The sequence below is a fragment of the Aspergillus pseudonomiae genome (genome assembly GCF_009193645.1).
Source record: "Aspergillus pseudonomiae strain CBS 119388 unplaced genomic scaffold BDV37scaffold_73, whole genome shotgun sequence".
Lineage (NCBI taxonomy): Eukaryota > Fungi > Ascomycota > Eurotiomycetes > Eurotiales > Aspergillaceae > Aspergillus > Aspergillus pseudonomiae.
In genome coordinates, this window is record NW_022476065.1 from 151,221 (window position 1) to 171,353 (window position 20,133).

The following is a 20,133-nucleotide window of genomic DNA, read 5'->3' on the forward strand; positions in this document are numbered from 1 at the left end:
ACTGAATATCCCTTGCATTGCCGAGCCAAGGAAATACTGCAGCGAGAGCCTTCTCTTCCAATCCCCCTTGTTTAGGCAAAAAGGCATTCCGCTGTCACATATTTCCCCAAGCAGAGGCAACCCTTACTCGATTTCGTATGTCCTGTGGTTCACGAACCCCCAGTGTTTACCCATAGGTGGATCATACATTCATAACCATATATGCCGTCCTCGATGCTATCAAATCGACTCAGTACTATTACTAAATTGCACATCCCGGAGGGTAGGACAACGTCCGAATCATGGTTTTGACTACTGGATGCTTGTTAAGATCAGTAGACTGGTTCCAACTGGCCTTTCTAGCTTTTCCGCCGCTGCTACTTTACTATGGGTCCTCGCATGTGCATTACCAGTCTAAGACTTTGATCTGGCAAGTTTTGCTGCAATTCCTTGGCGGTGTTTCTATTACTGCGGGTATTAACCGACTGCGTGCGCCGTGTGAATCTGTTGACTTGCGCTAACAGCCTCTCGGGCAGGGTATCATCGTCTATGGTCCCATAGGTCATATCAAGCAAGCCGCCCGTTAAAATATTTCCTCGCGGCCTTTGGGGCCAGTACCTGCCAATGGTCTATTATGTGGTGGGTGCGACACCATCGAGCGCATCATCGGTATGTCGACACCGACCGAGACCCATACAATGCTAAGAGAGGACTCTTTTATTCGCACGTCGGATGGCTTCTCATGAGAAATGGTGAACAAACTTGGGGCAAGGTTGACCTGTCCGACTTAAAAGAAGACCCCATAGTCGTGTGGCAACAACGGTATTATGTCGCTATCGCAGCCATTACAGGGTTGATCCTACCAGTGTCCGTCGCCCACTTTGGCTGGGACGACCTTCGAGGCGGATTAGTGTACGCGACTTGCTTCCGACTCGTATGGACCTGGCATGTCACCTTCTGTATCAACTCACTTGCCCACTGGGCGGGTACTCAGCCGTTTTCGACAAGATCCTCTGCACGCAATAATTGGCTCCTCGGCTTCGTTTCTCTCGGAGAAGGGTGGCATAACTTTCACCATGCATTCCCTTACGACTACAGGAATGGGGTCCATTGGTACCAAGCTGATATTACGAAATGGTGCATCTGGATCTGGGAGAAGTTAGGATTAGCGAAAAATCTCAAGAGGATTCATTCGCGTCCGAAGGTTGTGGGTATTTAGCTGTTATAAAGAAAATTGACAGGTTATTATTACAGATTAAGTCATGGATTGTGCGATAGCAACCCTTTCTGGCAATTGACAATGTGAATCGTATACATACATATGGAGAAGCTCATGAGAGTAAAACCTGAAGATTTCAGCCCGTTTCATTCTAAATGGACTTCGGATGGTAAGTATGCCACTACATGGTCTTTCGCGCAACATATATATGAACTTTGATGTTCTAACCCTTGTCATGCATCTAAACGAAACGTTGCCATTTTGGCCCACGTAGGAGAGGATGCCGACATGTACGGAGTACACGAATATCAGTGACACAGAAAAGCTTGGCTATGGGTGGATATGGATACGTAGCTTGATGTATGATATGATATATCTCATCGTGGAGCCACTCCAAGGAGACAGCTCCTAGGCTACAAAATGATCGGCATTCCGACAGCATTGGCCTTGTTTAAATAATGGATGGGGCGAAAGAGTAAGACAGATCATATGCGCGAGCAAACCAGTACTAGAGATTATCCTGCAAGGGATGCATTTTTCGAAACCTAGTACATCATCTAAGCTATCATAAAGCTCCAAGTTAGAGACGTAATTAGGATTCAGTCGAGCAAGCACATCAGCACATTGAGTAATGGTGCTTCACTATCACTATGGTAGTATTCTCGATTATCCTCAGCCTCCTACTTCTCATTGCAGGTTGGCTCACGGCGATCTGTTTCACACCACCCCAGCCGGACCGTTTTCAGCGTCACATTCAAAACGATCGTATCGGCTTTCTTTCCACAATTTCTATATGGGTATTCCACCGCTATGCCATAATGACTGTTGCATTTTGGCATGTCTTTCTCGCCCTCCATATGTCGTTGATATCGAAGGAAAGTCAATTGACGACACCTTTATGCCCTGGTGCCTCGCATGTCAACACATGTTTGTTCACGTGGAGTCATCTTACTTTCCCCTTGTTAGCCTTAATCCTTCTAGTCGGGGGTCCCATTCGTCTCGCTGCCTTCAAACACTTGGGAGAGAACTTTACCTTTCATATAACTACCCCGGACCGACTCGTCACTCAGGGGATTTACCACTACATGCAACATCCATCATATGTCGGACAGTTAATATTAGTCGCCGCGTGCAGTCGCTTGTTCTGGAGCTGGGATGGCTCCCTTGGTTGCTTCATGACCACATCTTTCGCCGAGAACATGAGAGGCGCGGAGTGGATATTCTCTTTCGGACTAACGGCTATTTTTCTACTTGCATTTGGAGTACGCATACGAGATGAGGAACACATGCTGGAAGAGAGGTTTGGGGAGAAGTGGATAGCTTGGAATCGAAAAACAAAGCGATTCATTCCAGGGATTATCTAGATTAAATAAACGCCTTGTGTCATATGCGTTTCGGTGATTTTAGGCTGTAACTCAGCAAAGTTGTCTTACAGTAGAATATTGCATTCTATCATTTTGTTCTTCCCTTCCCGGTATACTTCCCACGATTCAGGCCTCCTTCCTTGCGGATTAATTATCCATCTACTCTGTAGATGTTTTTCTTTACCACAAGCTGTCAGGAACGCGATGTCTCGACATATTTAACCCTGAGAAGCCTTCAACAACGCATCATAAGCATGTTCAAAGTTCTGAAACCCTTCTGCCGCTTTCTCCTGGTCAACTGTAGCCATTCTGGCCCAGACGAGCGTTTGTAACGCTCTATCCTGTTGGTGAAAGTCCTGTACCAGCTTTTGAGCCACCGATCCATACCCGGCTGCTCTAACCAGTGGTATCTGCCCAAGAAACCAACTTTTAGAACCACGGTTTTCGCTAATCACACATGATAGAAGACGTACCTTAGTCCTCCCGATATTCAAAAGATCTACTAGATGGCCGTGGAGATCGACCGTGCGGTTGGCAACCGCAGCGCTGTCCGCGGCAGTAAAGCTCTCCCTGCTTTGTACGTCACTGACAAACTTCTTTGTCTGTCGTCTAGTGGAGTACAGGGTGTACGCAAGTGCCGGAGTATCAGTGGCTGCACCATTGTATTCTTTCAAAGCCTTAGTGGAGGATGCGATCATAGTCTCTAAGGTTCCAATACTCTCCAGCATCTCGGCACTTGGTCCCGGCTCCTCCGCATTGAAGGGGCCAGCGAAAAAGAAAAGGGCAGGGAACAGAATATGTCCGAAACGCATGTTATCGGTGCCGGGGTTTTGAAAAAGAAAATGGTCCGTAAATATATATAATTGTGTCCGTTGATACAGATATGCTAAAGAAAAGGTGACAGATTACAGAAGAAAAGAAGAAAGGAACATCCTGGTAGCCGGATGGTTTGTTACATACATGATTTGCTAGATAATGTATGGAAATTTACTACTAACTTAAAAGTCTTATAGTGCATTTTGCTTTGCCATTTCTGTTTTAGCTTTTCTTCATAGCTCTGATTGTGACTTGGCTCGCTGATTTCCTTGCATCCCTACTTTTCACTAGTCTTCCTCAGGGCCCACGATGGGCCCCCAATGGGCGCCCCCCCAAAGCCCATTTTTGCATAAATATTGATCTTGGCATTCATAAAGGTGCTTACTAAGTAGGATAAATCACGTTTTTTTACATAAAGCCCTATGTTTGCAATGTTTGGGGCCCAATTGGGGGCCCACAGGCCCAAAGCCCAACCCACCGTGGGCCTGGGCCTGGGCCGGGATGGGCCGTGAAAAGCCTACTTTTCACCCCTGCTTGGGTGCCGATCTAATGACTCGTCTATCTACTTGGCCATTCTTCTCTGCATTCCGACCTGAAACCACTGTTGTCACGTCATTCCATTCATTCGAACAATGTATGCAAAAATGCTTGGCTGGTAGGAATACGGATGGTATGGTGATCATTGTATTTGCCTCGGAGGAACTTTGTAATGACTAACTACAGCGGCCGAGAGCCATCAGCAACGCAGAATGAGAGTAAACAAACAACAAACGTAGAAAGCCATGACATTGGCTGTTGCTTCGTGTACTTGTAACTGTTTTCGAGTGAACTATCCTACGGACCGTTGCTCACAAGACCAGGGAAAACATAAAAGGACAAGCGATCAGAATGTGTCAACGTATATCTGAGAAACTATAATGCTATCTTCGATATTTTACTATCCCACTAATAACAGACCTTATAGGGATAGACACATGATGCTTTCATTCATAACATATTTATTGACCTTGGTGATTAATCAGAGGCGATATGCACTTGGCCTTTCTATATCAAGGTTAAACAGGGTCATATATACATAAGCACCCCCTGCTGCCATAGTTTGTATGTAATGTTGACCCTAATATCTAAGGGCTCTTCCTTGGCACCGTACACTGTGCACAGTCGTATGTGCCAGCGATACCGAAAGCAGGTAGCAAGCCGCGCCGGCATACATTACCAAACCCAACATGCAGAAAGGGTTCGTGAGGTTCAATTGCCACAGGTCTCTGTTAGGCTTGCACATGCCCTTCTTGACACTCCACTAATTTAACTGCTAAAGACAGACGACTCTTTTAGTTTTATCTAGATCTAGACGGAGGCTACATAACACCCATTGTCTTTTAATTTTGTCAATATATATACCCTTTGAGCGTTAGTGATTCTAATAAAAAACATAGTTGGACTCCATGTTATCGGGTATGATATTAGCCATATAAAGTGCTCTCCCAATATGCTCAACTAGCATGAAATATAATTGTGTACATTATATTAAAAATGTCTGATATATGGTTGTTGCGATACTAACATTCTAAAACGGCCCTGTTCATATGGAACACAAAGGTGCTACTCATTTGCGTGGCCCGCTCGTTTACCAGTGAAGTTATGCCGCCTCGGTGGTTGAGTTAAAGTAGAAATCACTTGGTTGAGTTTAGAATATCTAAAGAGACTAATATACTACTTTAGTAGGCGGTAAAACGTCATAGGTAGCTGCAGAGTGAGACAGTGTGTGGCGTCGCTGTATATTTAACGTACGTAGAGTACCTATAGACACACCCCTTCGAGTCAAGGTTGACCACAATACGACTGGCAAGCAGCTCTCTTCGCAGTTTTCCACCACTCCTGAAAGCTTATTTATTTCATGCTTCTTGTTTATCTGTCAGAGAATTTCTAGATTCCCGTGAAGATACGTGGCGCGGACTTCCAACGGTGCCCACCTCGTCGAGCAAAATCTAGAGCGGCCAAGGAAACACAGCACCAATGTCACTCTGAGGCTAAGAATTTCGCAAATATACTCTCACAGACCCTGCCTAGGACCATTAACCCCTTCGAAAATCTGATACAAATAATCATGGGACCGATTTGATCCCCAACAAGGAGACGTCAGTCTTATACGCAGCGTGAGCAATGACGAAAACACCGTGAACCGCCGCGTCGGTGGTACACCTCCACGACATCAGCGAGAGGGAACAGGCGTACCGCGACGTGCAGCTGGTCGCTACCCACCTGCGTGAGATATCGATGATGATCATCTTGGCCAAGGCGCCTTGGGGTTCACATCTAGCAGTCGACTGCCAATAAGTACTTTTCCACTGCATTTTGCTCCACGTTTATTCATTCCCAAGCGTAGGTGTAAGGCTGCAACAGCTGTTAAGAGTGAGAAAAGTATCGCAGCAGCGTCCTCGAAAGTTGTGCTTGTTGGTATCTTAGCGGTGGTAGCTTCTCTGCTTACGACGAATTTCTGCTAGCCTCCGTACTTAGATTATTTGACCTCGTAAATAGGTGTATCGGACACGACGCGGTCTCCTTTCTGGAATCTGGTGACTAACAGGCCGACTTCATGGACAGTGCCGGTAACCCCATTACCTAAGATGAATGGGTAACTAAGGCACATCGATGTACGCTCGGGCGCGGACATTGGTATCGAAGGGTTGTATTGCGACGGCGTGATTCTATTACACCTGTTACTGAAATGACTTTAAAAGTAGGGTTCTACTCAAGTAGCCATTGTTACCTTTATCACTATTCCATCCTCTAAAGGCTGTTATAGGCCGCACTGAATCGCTTTAGGTCACCCTTTGGCTCCAGTCTCCAAGCGGCTTCGTTCACAGGTGACATAGTGCCTTGCTAACTAAAATCACGCGCTATAAACCCAGAGAGTTAGGAGTAAAATTGAATACTGGATGTTTTATTTTCTTTGACTTTCTGCTAATAGATGTATATCTCCAGGGTACGAGGTCCCATGACATCAGGAGTTTCAGCGAAAAGGAACCATCGCCCCCACAAGAGCTTTCCAAAGCATTGGCTTGTGTTTGCGATCAACCAATGAATTTACAGTGGCCCTTATTGATTATAACCAAAAGCGACTTACTATGTTCCAGCCCATTAGTTGTTATATGCCTTTGAATTTTTTTAACATTTTTAATACAATTCTCGCTGTAATGTCGCTCTCTACAAACCTACGACAAAGCTTAGAGGATAACTTCAGGATTATTCAGAAATAATGTATGGTCGTTTCAAAATAAAAGCGGCGAGCTATGGCTCTCTTCCAGTGCACTATAACACCTTTGAAACCAATCTGCCGTTATGTGTCTCCAAAAGGCCCTTTGAAACCTTTCACAAAGGGCAGTTGAACTGTCGAGTCTACCTCTTGAGTCGAGATAGGGCCTCTATCGTTCTCTATGCCTACAATTGATACACAAGGCAGAGCTGAAGGAAACTAGTAAAAAAGCTAGTTCTAGACAACGGAATTACCTAATGCTAATTTTCGCCACATGCTACCCACCGGTACCCCATTCGTGATGACAACATCCCCACCTCAAGCTTAAAGAACAAGATAGTCACGCTAACATTTGCGAGGGTGGTCTTCTCTGTCTTTCTCCAATGTCCTATCGTATAGCTGCTTACAATCCAGAAACACCTTAGCATGGAGAGAGTTGCAGTCGCAGACGCCAGAGAATTCGTCCTCTGTTTTGATGGCACAGGATATAAATTCCGAGGAGATGAAGCAGGTAGTAATGTCCTCAAGATTTACAGAGTAAGTCCGTGTGGTAGGAACTGTTTTCTTGGGGCAATCCTTACACGAATAGAAGATGCTTGATCGCAATGACGCACATCACCTCCATTATTATCAGCCGGGATTTGGGACATTTACCACCTCTATTTGGCAGTCCCATGATACCAAGCAGAATCGGATCAAGAGATGGTTTTCAAATACAAAAGACGCGGCAGTGTGCACGACATTTGATGAACACGTCATGGATGGCTATAGGTTCCTCATGCGCTTTTACTGCCCCGGCGATGGGATTTACATCTTTGGTTTCAGCCGTGGAGCATATGTGGCGCGTATGCTTGCTGAAATGCTGGATCATATCGGCCTGTTAGAGGCAGGGAAAGAAGGGAAGGTCCGCTATGTTTGGTCAATATTCTCCAAGTGGGCGAAATGTGTCAACATTGCGGACACCGACAGAAAATAAAAAGACGATTTATATACGTACATGAAAGCCCTAAGGGAGACTTTCTGTCGCCCAGTATCGCAGATCCAATTTCTTGGATTATTTGACACCGTCAACAGCATACTGCGATTCGAACTGAGTCGTAATAAGCTTCTGTTTCCTTTCACAACAAAAACTTCAGCCAAAGTAATTCGGCATGCTGTCGCTATCGACGAGCATCGTGCTAAGTTTCGGCAGGATTTACTTTCAGATGTCAATCCAAACACACGGTTAGCGCGGCGCAAATGGCAGGGCCACCGGGAGCGACAAGGGCATCTTCAGCAAGGACGTTGTACAGGAGAGGCATTCTATCGGCCAGCCCCTCGTGTCCGTCCACAAACTGTCAACTCTGGTAACCAGCGAAGAGATACAAAGACCCAAAAGCCGATTGGAGCGCCATACGATGCGGGTGATTGCCCTTTCACGGAGAACGAGGATACAACCCAGGACATCGAGGAGGTGTGGTTTGCCGGATGCCATGCTGGTATTGGCGGTGGATTAACCTTGGATAAAGAAGAAGACCTGGCGCTGAGTCATGTGCCATTAGTAGGGATGGTACAGGAGACGCAGCGTGCGGGACTCCGATTTAATCCTGAAAACATGAAGCTATTCCACTGCTTTGATGATTCGGCTGGCAATGGTCGTCTCTCAGGCAATCTAGAGCACAGCACCGATGGACAAGAGGCAGGCGACGAATGCGATATTAAAACCTCCCTTTGGAAAGCCACTATAAATGGACATGTACATGACTTCTTACGGTACGGCCAAGGAGTCCCATGGCCCACTGTTTTAGCATGGAAAATAGTGGAGTACCTTCCGTTTCGAAGGATGGCGTTGCAAAGTGATGGATATTGGAAACCGATTCGATGGCCTCTTCCCCTTGGGGAGAGACGTGATCTCCCTAAGGGGGCTAAGGTCCACAGATCAGTCATTCGCCGCATGGAGGCCAATGCAAAGTATAGACCGGAGAATTTGCTGAAATATGGAAAAGGGAAGGACAAGAGTCCCTTAGAGGATGGTATTGGTGCGTGGGAGGTGCACACTCATCGAGGCTGTCTAGTGCGAGAAACATACCACAGGAAGTTGTACGAAACCATTTAAACTAAACTATGTGGCCTGCTATTCGCAACAACACGTGGGTCATACACTCTCCTGGAGTGGACAAACTACAAGAAGCGCAGGGCAAGGCGAGAAAAAAGGGGAAGAAAAAAAGAAATAGCAAAACGAACATTGCCCGCCATACAGATCATGCTTGGGAATCAAGTTAATTATACCGATGTGCCCATATTCCGGATTGCACTGGCCTTGATAGCATGGATCACACACCTTTCGACGAAGACCGACCCTTGACTATCACACTGCACTTGCTTGCGCAAGTATGCGTATACTTTCACAAGATCAAGAGCGCCTTCTTGAAGCCGCCCATGGTGATGGATGTGTTCCCAAGTAGCACCCAAGTTCAAAAGTCGCTCCCCAGTATTCGGGTCAGTCGTGATGCGGTGTGTAGGTCGCTTGTTATGGTCACCGGGCGCCACTGAATCTGCGAATGTTGTGTACGTCAGAATAGACGTACAATCGTGATGACACCCGACCGGCGTCAGCTCCAGTTCCTTAAGAGTATGGTTTTCCACCAGAGCTGTGCAGATCTCTTGACGCTTTCTATCATTTTCTTCACGGAGAGTTGATATAGTTTCTGTAGCTGAGTGAGCCGTTCGTTGTGATCCCTGATGTGGCGCTCCTGACGTTCGCGAAAAGCGCGTTGACTTTATGAATTTGAGAGTTTGCTGGTCAGTCCTACCTCAGCTCTCTACAGCGGCTTCCATCCGGAAATCGTATCACCTACGCAGCTTTATTTTGTGCCTTCCGCTTGTCGCTGGGTGAAGTCGAGGGTACGGCATCTACCCCCCCCCCCCCCCCAGTTTCTTCTTCCACACTCGAGGGCTTATCAACATTTCCGAAGTGCCATCTGTATTGAGTCCTGTAGCTGAAATTCCAGAGGAAAACCGATCGTTGCCCTGACTTTGTAGAGGTACAGAAGGGGTCTGGGAGTCTCCACATTGGACGCGTGTTTTATCGGTTGGGGCTAAATATGTATTATTGTCATTCATTTGGGTGACCACTTGAGCAGGCAGGAAGGCGGCTAAGTCATGATGGAATGGTTTCCATTATCGAAACCAACCCCACTCATGAGCCGCTATCACTTTACAGCTCTGATCCAAGACGCTTACGAGCATCATCCAATGATCATTCGCCTCATATTCAAATTTCCTTTATCATAGCCTGAGTTCCTAAGACGACAATGCAGCACGGTTATGTGTCCTCTCTAATTTTGTCCGTCACAACTCGTATCCTTTGTCAAGGAATGTGGGGGCCAATACTTGCCAATAAACCTGGTCAAGAGAGCGATGTCACTCTGATTCCTTGGCACTGAAACATGTGGAGAACGTGACAATAACACTCTGCATTATGGTAACCTGATGTTGTTGAAAGATATGAGTTATATCCCATTAATTGAGATAACAAGGTGTATACTAATGTTGACCCTGTTTAATTTCCTCACAAAGAGGGTAGTGGTAGAACAAGGTCAACAAAGCCTCTACGTGAGGGTAATCCTGGCTAGCCCTTCCTCTTGGCTAATTCGATATCCTGGTTGGTAAAGTCGGATATACCCACCTTTTGTACAACTAGGGCATCCTTCGACTATAATACCACGATCCCTGTTACTCTCTACACCTTCCATTTTGAGATTCAGACCCTTGCTAAGATCCACCGCGCCATGCAGGGCTGTGCAGTAGGTGAAAATAGGCCTGATAAAATCCGATCATGGACAATGTCTCTATTTTGGGTGTAAACAGGGTAGATAAAATCTGGGACAAGGCTTTCTCGTCGCATCCATCGTACAGTCCACTGCAATGCCTCGTCTACTCTTGAAATTAATTCTATGTCTCGCTTTTATATCCTGGACGATTTGGTATGGCAAGACATACTTCTACCGCGACCCTGGGAGCATCTTCTATGATGAAGTCCACGCCTTTGAACAGCGATATTCCCTGCATCGCCGCAGTGAAGTTGACGCTTTCATACGGCTCCAAAATACAACACTAACGACAGAGCCACCCATCAAATCCGGCCCTAATCCCACTCTCTGCCTAGCCTTTAGCTCTGTCCGCCGCCAAACAAGTAACTATCTAGAAGTCCGTTGGTTCTCATTTTCCAACCCTACAAACCCGAAATTAAAAGCTAACCACCAAAGCAAACCCCAAAAAGACCTCAATAGCGAGCGCCCTCGCAACCCTGACCTCCCAAGAGCGGCAAGACCTCCACGTGGCTATCCACATCGCCGAACCAAACCCATTCAGCCACCCAAACTGGAATACCACCTGGCTTCGCACGATTGCCGACACGTTCACCACCTACAACGCCAGCATAGCCGAGCTATCCCACCTCTCTCACCTCCAATTAACATCCAACTACGCCGAAAAGGGTATCATCGACTATACCCAGGCCCTGCAACTCTGTCACACAACCGGCGCCCCCTACATTGCCCTCTTTGAAGACGACATCCTCCTCGCAAACACATGGTTCATCCGCACCCTGCTCGGCCTCTCCCAAATCCCCCCCTCAAAAGCCAATTCATGGCTTTTCATGCGTCTCTTCAACCAAGAACGCTCAACGGGATGGGCGAGCCGAGCCATCGGCGGAAACAATGAGCACTGGATTATTCTCGCCATCGCGGTTTCCATTTCGCTAGTGGGGTATCTGGCTCGGCGCCAGAGTAGGATTGCCCGGTCGTGGGTCGATTGGGGCACGCTGGGGGTAGTGGTGCTCGTGCTTAATCCGGCGATGGTGGTGCTGTTTTTCCAGGCGGGCAAGGCGTCGGTTTTGCCCCCTTCACCTGGGGTTTTTGAGGAGCCATTTGGGTGTTGTTCGCAGGCGATGGTGTTTCCGAGGGAGAGAGTAGCGGATATTGTGCGCTTTTTGCGGAGCAGGGGCAGTGGACAGGTGGATTTGTTGTTGAATAGGATGGCTGTTGAAATGGAATGGGGGAGGTGGGCGTTATATCCGATCATGGCGCAGCATATTGGTATGTCCCTCTTTTCTGTCTTCGGCTTTTCATTTCTTCGGAGTGTGGTTTGGCTGATTGAGGAGCAGGTCTTGAGTCGGCTAGGAAGACCTCGAAGACTGAGGCGCAAGCGGTCTGGAGTATGGCGTTTGAGGATTTAGATCCGGTGGTGTTGGAGAGGGAGCATTCGAGGTTTGTTGACGACTATTATTGGCGGTAGATCGTGTAGATTCATTAAATAGTTTGCGCATTAACATAGAGTAGGAAGTGATGTTGGAGGTATCACAGGAAGCTACTATAATTAAGTCAATACTGTTACCACAGAGTAGTATGTCAACGTCTTATAAAAGTCGTATGGTTGAGTTACGTGTTGTTATATATGGTTGTGTAGAACGTGACCTGAAAGAAAACATGGTTTAATCCTCTTGTTATGCCAGCAAACAGAATATCAGTAACATTTTCTAGATGACTTCATCTTGCCCTAACTTTCTAGCCAACATAGCTAGTGGCCACTTCAGCTCTTAGGGGGTGGCCTTCGTACCATGCATTTCCCCTATAGAGTATAGTGCATCTGTGCAATCTCAAAAATATATTTCTTCAACCTGCCAGTCTTGGTTTAACGTCGATGGTTTCAGGGTGGGGAATGTCGGAGTAGATAAATGGGTGTTTAGTATCAAAGGGCGGCAGGCGCATATAGTCGGTCCTATAGATATACCAACACATCTGATTTAAATTTGCTATCATATGTACCGGGCAAACCCCCAATCACTTCAGGTCAGCCTGGGTTTATGCATTTCCTTCCTGCCTCAAACCTTTAGCGCAGTATCTCTCGGCACTCGGATTCAGAATCCGCCCCCAGAGCAGTAAGACAAAATTCTTGGCTGAAGGATGGAGACATAGTGGGTCTACCGTAACAAAATCGCACTGAGCAGGCAATATCTGCGCTCTGCGACCCAGCAAATCTCGCTAAAAGCTGACACAGGAACTTTTCACAGGGAATATTATCAAAAACAATGACGATATTGGCTACACTCCGCAGGATGAATATGCCATTAGTGCGAACAACAATAACTAATTATGTAACGATGAAAAATGGCCCCCTGGCAGTTTGCACAGATTTACCCACGGCGGATAAGCAACCATGCCTAACTTGGAAGCTTGTCCGACAATCTTTAGTAGCTGAGAGAGACCCATTTATATCAAGGCCTGAATTCTAGATATGTCTCACCTAGTCCTGTAACTGGGGCTTTCTTTCTAACTCTTCATCGTCTAGGTTGTTGGTTTTGTTGATTTTGAACTGACTAATTGGTTAATGTACAGCTAGCCCTCCATAGCAATATAACCAAGCATTGGGCGTGCTGGACAGAAAGCTATAAAGCCGTGCGAGTGTCTAGAAAATGTTGATTCTCATGCTTAATCGTCTCAATCCTCTGAGATACCTAGACCCGCGATAATGAAAGCCTTCAATTACATCTGGTTCTTGGCCGCCGGCCTTCTGGCTCGGGTTCGTTTCATATTCTGTCCATCATATCTATCATCCTCCCCCAGTCTCTTCTAACCAATTACCAGGCCCAACCCGACGAATCCCCACTCGAGGGATATACCATTGAGGAATTCTCGTGGGAAGTCGAGACAACGCCCGGCGGCTCAACCGTCGTCCTGAACGGCACAGTCGAGCAAGTCCTCTCTCAGCTGCGCGACATCAACCCCAACTACGACGCCGAGTTTGCCATCCCTGCCGATGAAGTTGAACAGCCTGTGGAGGAAGAAGACGCTTCCTCGCACCTGACGAAGCGCGGCGACGTTAAATGCGGAGGCTATCCGAAGGCTAGACGGGTCCACATTGAACAGGGCATCAAGTACTTGAGGGGTGTTCCTGGCAAGCCCCAAAGAGGACCCGGCCCCGGCAGCTGCGGCCAGGTCAGCTGCTCTTGGTCTTCAGCTATTTGGTGGTGTAATGATGTAAGTGTCTTAAAGAAATCTGCTTTCCTTCTATCCTGGTGTGATACATATTGACGGGAATCAAAGAACACTTTCACCAAGGTGCTACCCAGCTTCAACAATATTGCGGACGGGGCGCAACTTATTAAGAATACTTGTCTTCATGGTGGCCAGATGTTTTCGGGCCAAGATTCCCATAATGATAAGTGGAGTACTATCGTTCGTTGGCACAAGTGTTAGTTAGCGGAGAGTGTGTGCGCTGGTGGGTTTTCTAACCCAGAAGGGGTGAAGCAAGATAGTGCATTGGAATTGGGGCGCGGCCCAGTTAGCAGGCGGGCAGGATTAGAATCAACGTACATTAGAATTAAAGTTTCTAATAGACTGGCATTTGGCCAGGTTAGGTTAGGTTAATAGGGTCAGTTATACCTAACCGCTAGGTTATGGCTAGGTTATATATATATTTTATACCTAATGTGGTTAACCTACGGTTAACCTAGTTCTGCCTGAGGTGTCAAACTAAACCTATTTAGAAAGGCGGTCGGCTAGGACTATCAAGATAACAACGACAGAAAATAACCCTAACATACCGCCTACTAAAATAGGTTTAGTTTAGTACCTTATTGCCTTATCAGGCAGAACTAGGTTAACCACAGTTAACCTAACCCAGAAGGGGTGAAAACTTCAACGTCGGTGTTCTGATAGTAGGGCATTCTATTTATAATAAATTAATTAGAGTTTTCTACCCAGCGATATCTAGATTCTTATATTTTAATTAAAGACTATAACTATCTTTACTAAATAGAATTATATAAAACTAATACTATTTAGAATATAGGATATAAACTAGCTTTAGCTTACTTTAAAATTATAAAATCTCATCCGGTGTAATATGGCCGCTTTGTGGTTATTCCTTCCTAATTAGGTGTGGGTCCTGCCCCATCTAGTTACCGTGGTTCCAACTGTGGGACTTATTGCGAATTATAGTAAAGAGAATTACTTCTTTAGGAAATATGCTCTTGCTGCTTTATAGTATTGCAGCTATTGCTGCTTGTATTATTATATAGCTATAATTACTTTAACTCGTTACTCCACTAAAGACTGGAGCGGTAAAAACTCTGTTAAGTCTAGACTCTGCATTGCAAAGTGCCACTATATAATAGTATATATATAGTATGTACATTCTTTCTATATGTAATATGCAATGTCTGGACTCTGGTATACTGTATACTTCTCTTATCGACTCGAAGCAAATGCTATGTAATGAAGAACAGCTAATCTTTATTACTATAGTCTATGTATAGCCCACGGACTGTATCCTCATAAAATTAGATTATAATATAAATAGAGTTGTGGTCAACCGTTAACATGAACAAAATTTTTCTACTTATACTGCAGGTTACTCACCCTACTTTGTCTGTTAAATATCACAATATCTAAGCTTCCCAACCAGTGGCAACCCCTTCTTACCAGCGGCCAGTCTACAACCAATACGCGACCTTCAAGCAACCTCTTAGTAGTATATTATACTTCTAAGAATGAATAATATTCGGTTCTATAAACCCCCCAGTGCCCCCAAGTCCCCCAAGTCTTCCAAACCTTATCCACCCCATAGCAAAGCTACGTTACCATCAACTCAAGAAACAAGAAAGATAGAACAGCCAGCTCCTGAACCTGCACTACCCGGGATACAATCTCTGAATCATCCCCTTCCAAAGAAACCACTAGTCTTATTTCCTGGTGAGAGTCTAGCGTCGTCCCTGGAAGGAGTTTCCAACTCCGGTATCGCTAAAGTCGTATATAATCCATTATCTGCGAATATGAAAACACCCCCCTCAATAACAAGGGCTTTAGTTGATAGCCTTTGCAGAGAGAAACCTGAGTCCTATCAATATCCAAACCTGTAGGTATCTACCAGCTACCAGCTGTTCAGTTTCCTTTCTGCCCCGGAGCATCTATCTGCAAATCAAGTGTCCTCTATACCATGCCCGAGTCTGGGTAAGGGTGTAGAGGAAAGCGATAGCCCCTGCAATGTAAAGTCACAATCGCGCAGGCTAAGTAAAACTGAGGATTTACCTAGTATTCATCCTCATTGTATGCTATCGCATAGCGGATCGGACAGATCCTCTTTACAGAAGTATATCGTGAATAACTACCAAGACAGTAAGCTATATATTATAATACAGCCTTTTAGACTCTATGGATGTGGCTTAACAAGTTAACATATCTCAGGCCAAGCAAGAGATCATCAGTCCTCTATAGAGGTAGAATCGACACTTACCAAGTCTACTACTCTGTCCTGCATCCCAGGAGATCAATATCCACCCCGAGAGAAGCAAGCTAGGAGCTATTATAATTACGATTCAAAACACACATTACTCAACCGGAACAACCAGACACAGCCTTATATAAGAACTGGTAGGTATAAGGTACCACATATAGAAGTTATAGTACCACAGAGATCCGTATCTCCTACTTTAGATACAGAGGCGATTCTTTCCAGTGAAGATAACAATAACCTCGATGATATCGATTTCCAGCACCAATCAAATACTAGCGACGAAGAGGTTAAGCCACAAAGCTATCTTCAGCGAAAAAAACAAACTAGCGCAGGACCAGGTTCTCAGCCAAAACACCCTAGGACTAAAATACGACCCTCTACATCTTCTAAATCTGTGCAAAGACGACGTCTTCCGAAGACAGGCTTCGTTAAATCGATACCCTTTACCCATCAACCTTTGTATCAAGAGCATCAGCGACATTTTAAACACTCTTTTACCTAGGATTCCGATACCACTTTATCAGAAGAGACTTTTGACCCAGCTAAGAAACAATATTCTAAGCGAATTACAATTAGTAGATATCTAGAGCTCTCACCTAGAAGCCTAGGTAACTCATTTATAATTCGAGGTTTCTTACCTTATACAGCACAGACAAGAAGAGACAAACACACAGATATATCTAGAAGCCCAGACTTCGACGAAGTACTTACGGGGTCAAAGCCAGTTCTCGTAAAGAGTAAAGAATTGGATTACTATAAGACAGGAAAACATTTCTTAGAAGCTGAGGACGAACTTATTTTAATCTTGAAAGAAAAAAGATATTATTAGAAAGATATAGAAAGATTCTTTATACATCGGAAGCACACTGCTCTACAGAGTCGATGGACGCGATAGCTATAATATATAAGAAAATAAATAGCTAATAAAACAGATCTATTATTAGTCTATAAAAATATATTTTATAGCCAATTCAAGTATTGTAATTAGTAAATAATCTATATATATAAGAGAAACTCTCTCTCAGCCTAATATTCATTACGCGTGCTAATAGTCAGGTAAGCACGTTCAACCTAAATTTGAGTATATTTCTCTTGAAGATGGAGCGACTCCGAGCAAGTTTAATTGGTACTATAATAGCCTCTTAGAAAATAGCATTCTGGTTGTTTAAACTATATATATATATTAATAATTAATACTCTGCTAACCTTCATATGTTGATATATAAAATAAAATAATTAAATTTATATAAATTATTGGATTTGATGACAAATAAATCATGTTTTCCGTACCGATAGATTATACAAGAGCAGATAGAAAGAGGTATATATTACCCTCAAGCTCCTCTTTATCTCTGTTACTCTCAACCGCATAAGCTCTTTGTAATATATTTTACCAATTATATTATTTATTAATAATCCACCAATAACTAGAAGCTGTTCGTAACACGATCACTATCCCTTACTATTAAATTATAATATTTTTTGAAAGTTCTCCCCAGGCGTTGCCATTACGAAATATAGATAAGGACAACTACAAGCAACCCCTTGTCGATCTAATTAATTAGGTTTTAGCGGATTAGATATCTGCTCAGGCTTAAACGAATCTGCCAAAAGAGCCATCTCTTAGTATAGGTTGGCTGGTGCAACTTGAGGGGGCTATTTCGGACCCGACTGGTCGGTCTCCCGAATCGATACACTATGTCCGGATATAGATATTACCATTTTCACTCTTTGATTGGTTCAGCAACCCTAGCATGAAACTGCATTAAGTCACTCTTGGTGGTCATGCAGAAACATTTCTACTCCGCGTATATATGATAAATTACTATAGTATACTATAACAGCGCATGATAAGGTTCACGTGACTCAGTTCCCTGTTTTAACAGGTCTGAACAAATAATTTTCTTCCATCTTGGCTCTCGATCACTGCTTACTATGTAATCAATGATATAGATAGCTCCCGGTCTAGCCTAGTTAACGCTTTGTCTTCCTTATTTTAATATGAGGCTTCCCTATGCACTTAGTAGTATCTAACCCGCAGCGTTAAAAAGGACTCATATATAACGTGACTTATGCTGTAGTACTATGGCGTATTTTGAATAGGCTATATCTTTACCTCTATTGCCCTTATAAGCCCCCAGCGTTGTCGAAGAGATTCAAAGGTGGTCAGATAACTACCAGTTTGTAAGTGAATTATAGAGATTATGGCCTTCTCATCTTACGCATGTATGTATTAGCAGGTACATTAAGCATATAGTAATTCTCGAAATCGGTCTGACCTACAAACACATATCAATTGTTTATCGGCCCCACCGCCAAGAACTTAGCGTGATTATATTATAGGGGGCGAACTGCTTTAACTGAGAGCAGTTGTAATATTCCTTTGATACTGTACAGTATATTATTTAAAAAAAAAAAAAAAAAATAGAGAGAGAGACAGAGAGAGATACTTTTGATTCATATGTATAGTATTTTCACTAAACTGCCTTACTAATCTCAAAATGGGTGATATACCTTATTTCAAGGTGGCTCAAGGATAACTCCAAACAACTGATATAATAATCTACAATTAGAGGCGGCAGATTGACAGGAGTAAGAACTATCTCCAGCCTAGTGCGCTCGGCAGTGGGCTAAGGCCGGTGTCTTCTGAAAGCTCCTCACTTTTGGCCATTCAGAAGATAATAGAGTCGCTTATGCTTCACATAGTTAATTATATAAGCTTGCATAGGGCCAAAAATGGTGCACAACCACAGATCTCTATAGAAAACTATGGAACCCCACCGCCGTGATCTAACAAGACCTAAAGGAACCGCTGTTCCTGGCCCGGGCGGATAGCATCAACCTCCCTTTTAGAAATCCTGGATATCTCTGCTTTGCCACGCATCACTGTCAATAGACGTGTAGTACATCTTATATTGTCTAATATGGCAATATAAGACAACTGTGGATAGTTGCATCTACCAAATGTTCGTTCTTCGCCCGCGGCTGTTGTTTACCGGTAAATAATAGCTGCCGTGGCAGCGTAGGGTGTAAGGCGAGAGTTGACCAAATATTACTAACCGCAGAAGCTCTGCACTGCTTGGAAAAGATGAGGTTAAACTTATCCAGCCCTAATTATAATAATGGTATGTACCAAGTTATACCGTGGCAATGGAACGAGTCGCTATAGTACGCACCAACCCCCGGTAACTTCGGTTATTCGCCCTCCTCGCCTTCCCACCTTAGTCTTAACTCTAACACTCCGAATCCTGTTAAATACTCCGCTTCCCAGCTGAGCGCCTCACAAATACATAAGCTTCCGCTCCTACAATTTGGTGATTGGGTCGAGAGGCGGGCGTATGATGAGAATCTACCAACCTGTATTTACTATTGGATCGAATGGAAAGTTAAGCTCAACAATAGGATAGTGATCGAAGATACAGAACAGGATCTGGTTCTTGCCCCTAGATTCTATTGGAGGCTTTTCCTCCAGCCGAAGTTAAGAGAAAAGTTATACCGAAAATATCCCTACAAAAATATTGCATCAGATGACACATCTATTGTGGTGTCAATTCCTCGGCTCGAAAAAGTTACTCGGCAGTTCTCCAAGACTGACATTGATTGGCCCAATATAGAGAAACACCTACTTGACTAGGGTCATCACTTTCTCGCTGGTAAAAGAATAAAACTCATAATATCGTTTAATTATATAGTAGAAGACAGCCAAGGCTCCACAACTAAACGCAGAATAACTGAAAAGCGAGGTACTTCCTCTACCACTCAAGGCATACTTCAAAATCTTGACCGGGAGGTCAGCGAAGAGGAGGCAATGACTGGAGAACCTGCGGCCTGGAGACATATCTATAAGGTAATGCGCTGTCCTGGATCTTGTGAATTAGGGCCGTACTGCTGGCAGGACCCCTACAAGAAAAAACACTATAAGCTCTACAGAGATGAACTTTTGAGCCTAGTTAGATATATGAAAAGTGGAAAGAGATTAGAGTCCCATGAAGATGTACCTGGCATGATCCGTAAACAGATCTATAGGGCCGAGAGGCAGCGCCTTAAAGAGCAAAAGAATCATAATCGCCTTACATCAGAGTCAACATACCCCCCAATCATCATCACCAATGTCCTACCAGCACAGACCCCGCAGCAGGCTATATCATCATCACCACCTGCCTCGGAGAGCACATCTACTTATTCAGCGAGGGCTTCACGGCTTAATATAGCAGGCCTTCGTG

At 44.6% G+C, this 20,133-nt stretch overlaps 5 protein-coding genes across 5 annotated transcripts; 4 read left to right on the top strand and 1 right to left on the bottom strand.

Moving 5' to 3' along the window:
* Positions 1 to 281: 281 nt before the first annotated feature.
* Positions 282 to 1,198, top strand: BDV37DRAFT_274186 (acyl-CoA desaturase; the record flags this gene model as incomplete). The annotated part of the gene is made up of 2 exons (XM_032085191.1): positions 282 to 453; positions 516 to 1,198. The coding sequence occupies 2 exons, from the start codon at positions 282 to 284 to the stop codon at positions 1,196 to 1,198; spliced, it is 855 nt and encodes a 284-aa protein (XP_031938133.1).
* A 1,582-nt stretch (positions 1,199 to 2,780) lies between these two features.
* BDV37DRAFT_286313 (uncharacterized protein) lies at positions 2,781 to 3,374 on the bottom strand (the record flags this gene model as incomplete). Its single annotated transcript, XM_032087897.1, has 2 exons — positions 2,781 to 2,972; positions 3,036 to 3,374. 2 exons carry the CDS (start codon positions 3,372 to 3,374, stop codon positions 2,781 to 2,783), a joined length of 531 nt encoding a protein of 176 aa, XP_031938134.1.
* A 3,686-nt stretch (positions 3,375 to 7,060) lies between these two features.
* Positions 7,061 to 8,729, top strand: BDV37DRAFT_274187 (T6SS phospholipase effector Tle1-like catalytic domain-containing protein; the record flags this gene model as incomplete). The annotated part of the gene is made up of 3 exons (XM_032085192.1): positions 7,061 to 7,171; positions 7,227 to 7,578; positions 7,615 to 8,729. 3 exons carry the CDS (start codon positions 7,061 to 7,063, stop codon positions 8,727 to 8,729), a joined length of 1,578 nt encoding a protein of 525 aa, XP_031938135.1.
* Positions 8,730 to 10,540: 1,811 nt separating this feature from the next.
* BDV37DRAFT_274188 (uncharacterized protein) lies at positions 10,541 to 11,911 on the top strand (the record flags this gene model as incomplete). The annotated part of the gene is made up of 3 exons (XM_032085193.1): positions 10,541 to 10,822; positions 10,896 to 11,712; positions 11,781 to 11,911. 3 exons carry the CDS (start codon positions 10,541 to 10,543, stop codon positions 11,909 to 11,911), a joined length of 1,230 nt encoding a protein of 409 aa, XP_031938136.1.
* Positions 11,912 to 12,869: 958 nt separating this feature from the next.
* On the top strand, positions 12,870 to 14,025 carry BDV37DRAFT_196780 (uncharacterized protein). Its single transcript, XM_032079788.1, has 3 exons — positions 12,870 to 13,195; positions 13,261 to 13,653; positions 13,720 to 14,025. The coding sequence occupies exons 1-3, from the start codon at positions 13,145 to 13,147 to the stop codon at positions 13,870 to 13,872; spliced, it is 597 nt and encodes a 198-aa protein (XP_031938137.1). The 5' UTR covers positions 12,870 to 13,144; the 3' UTR covers positions 13,873 to 14,025.
* The last annotated feature ends 6,108 nt before the right edge of the window (positions 14,026 to 20,133 follow it).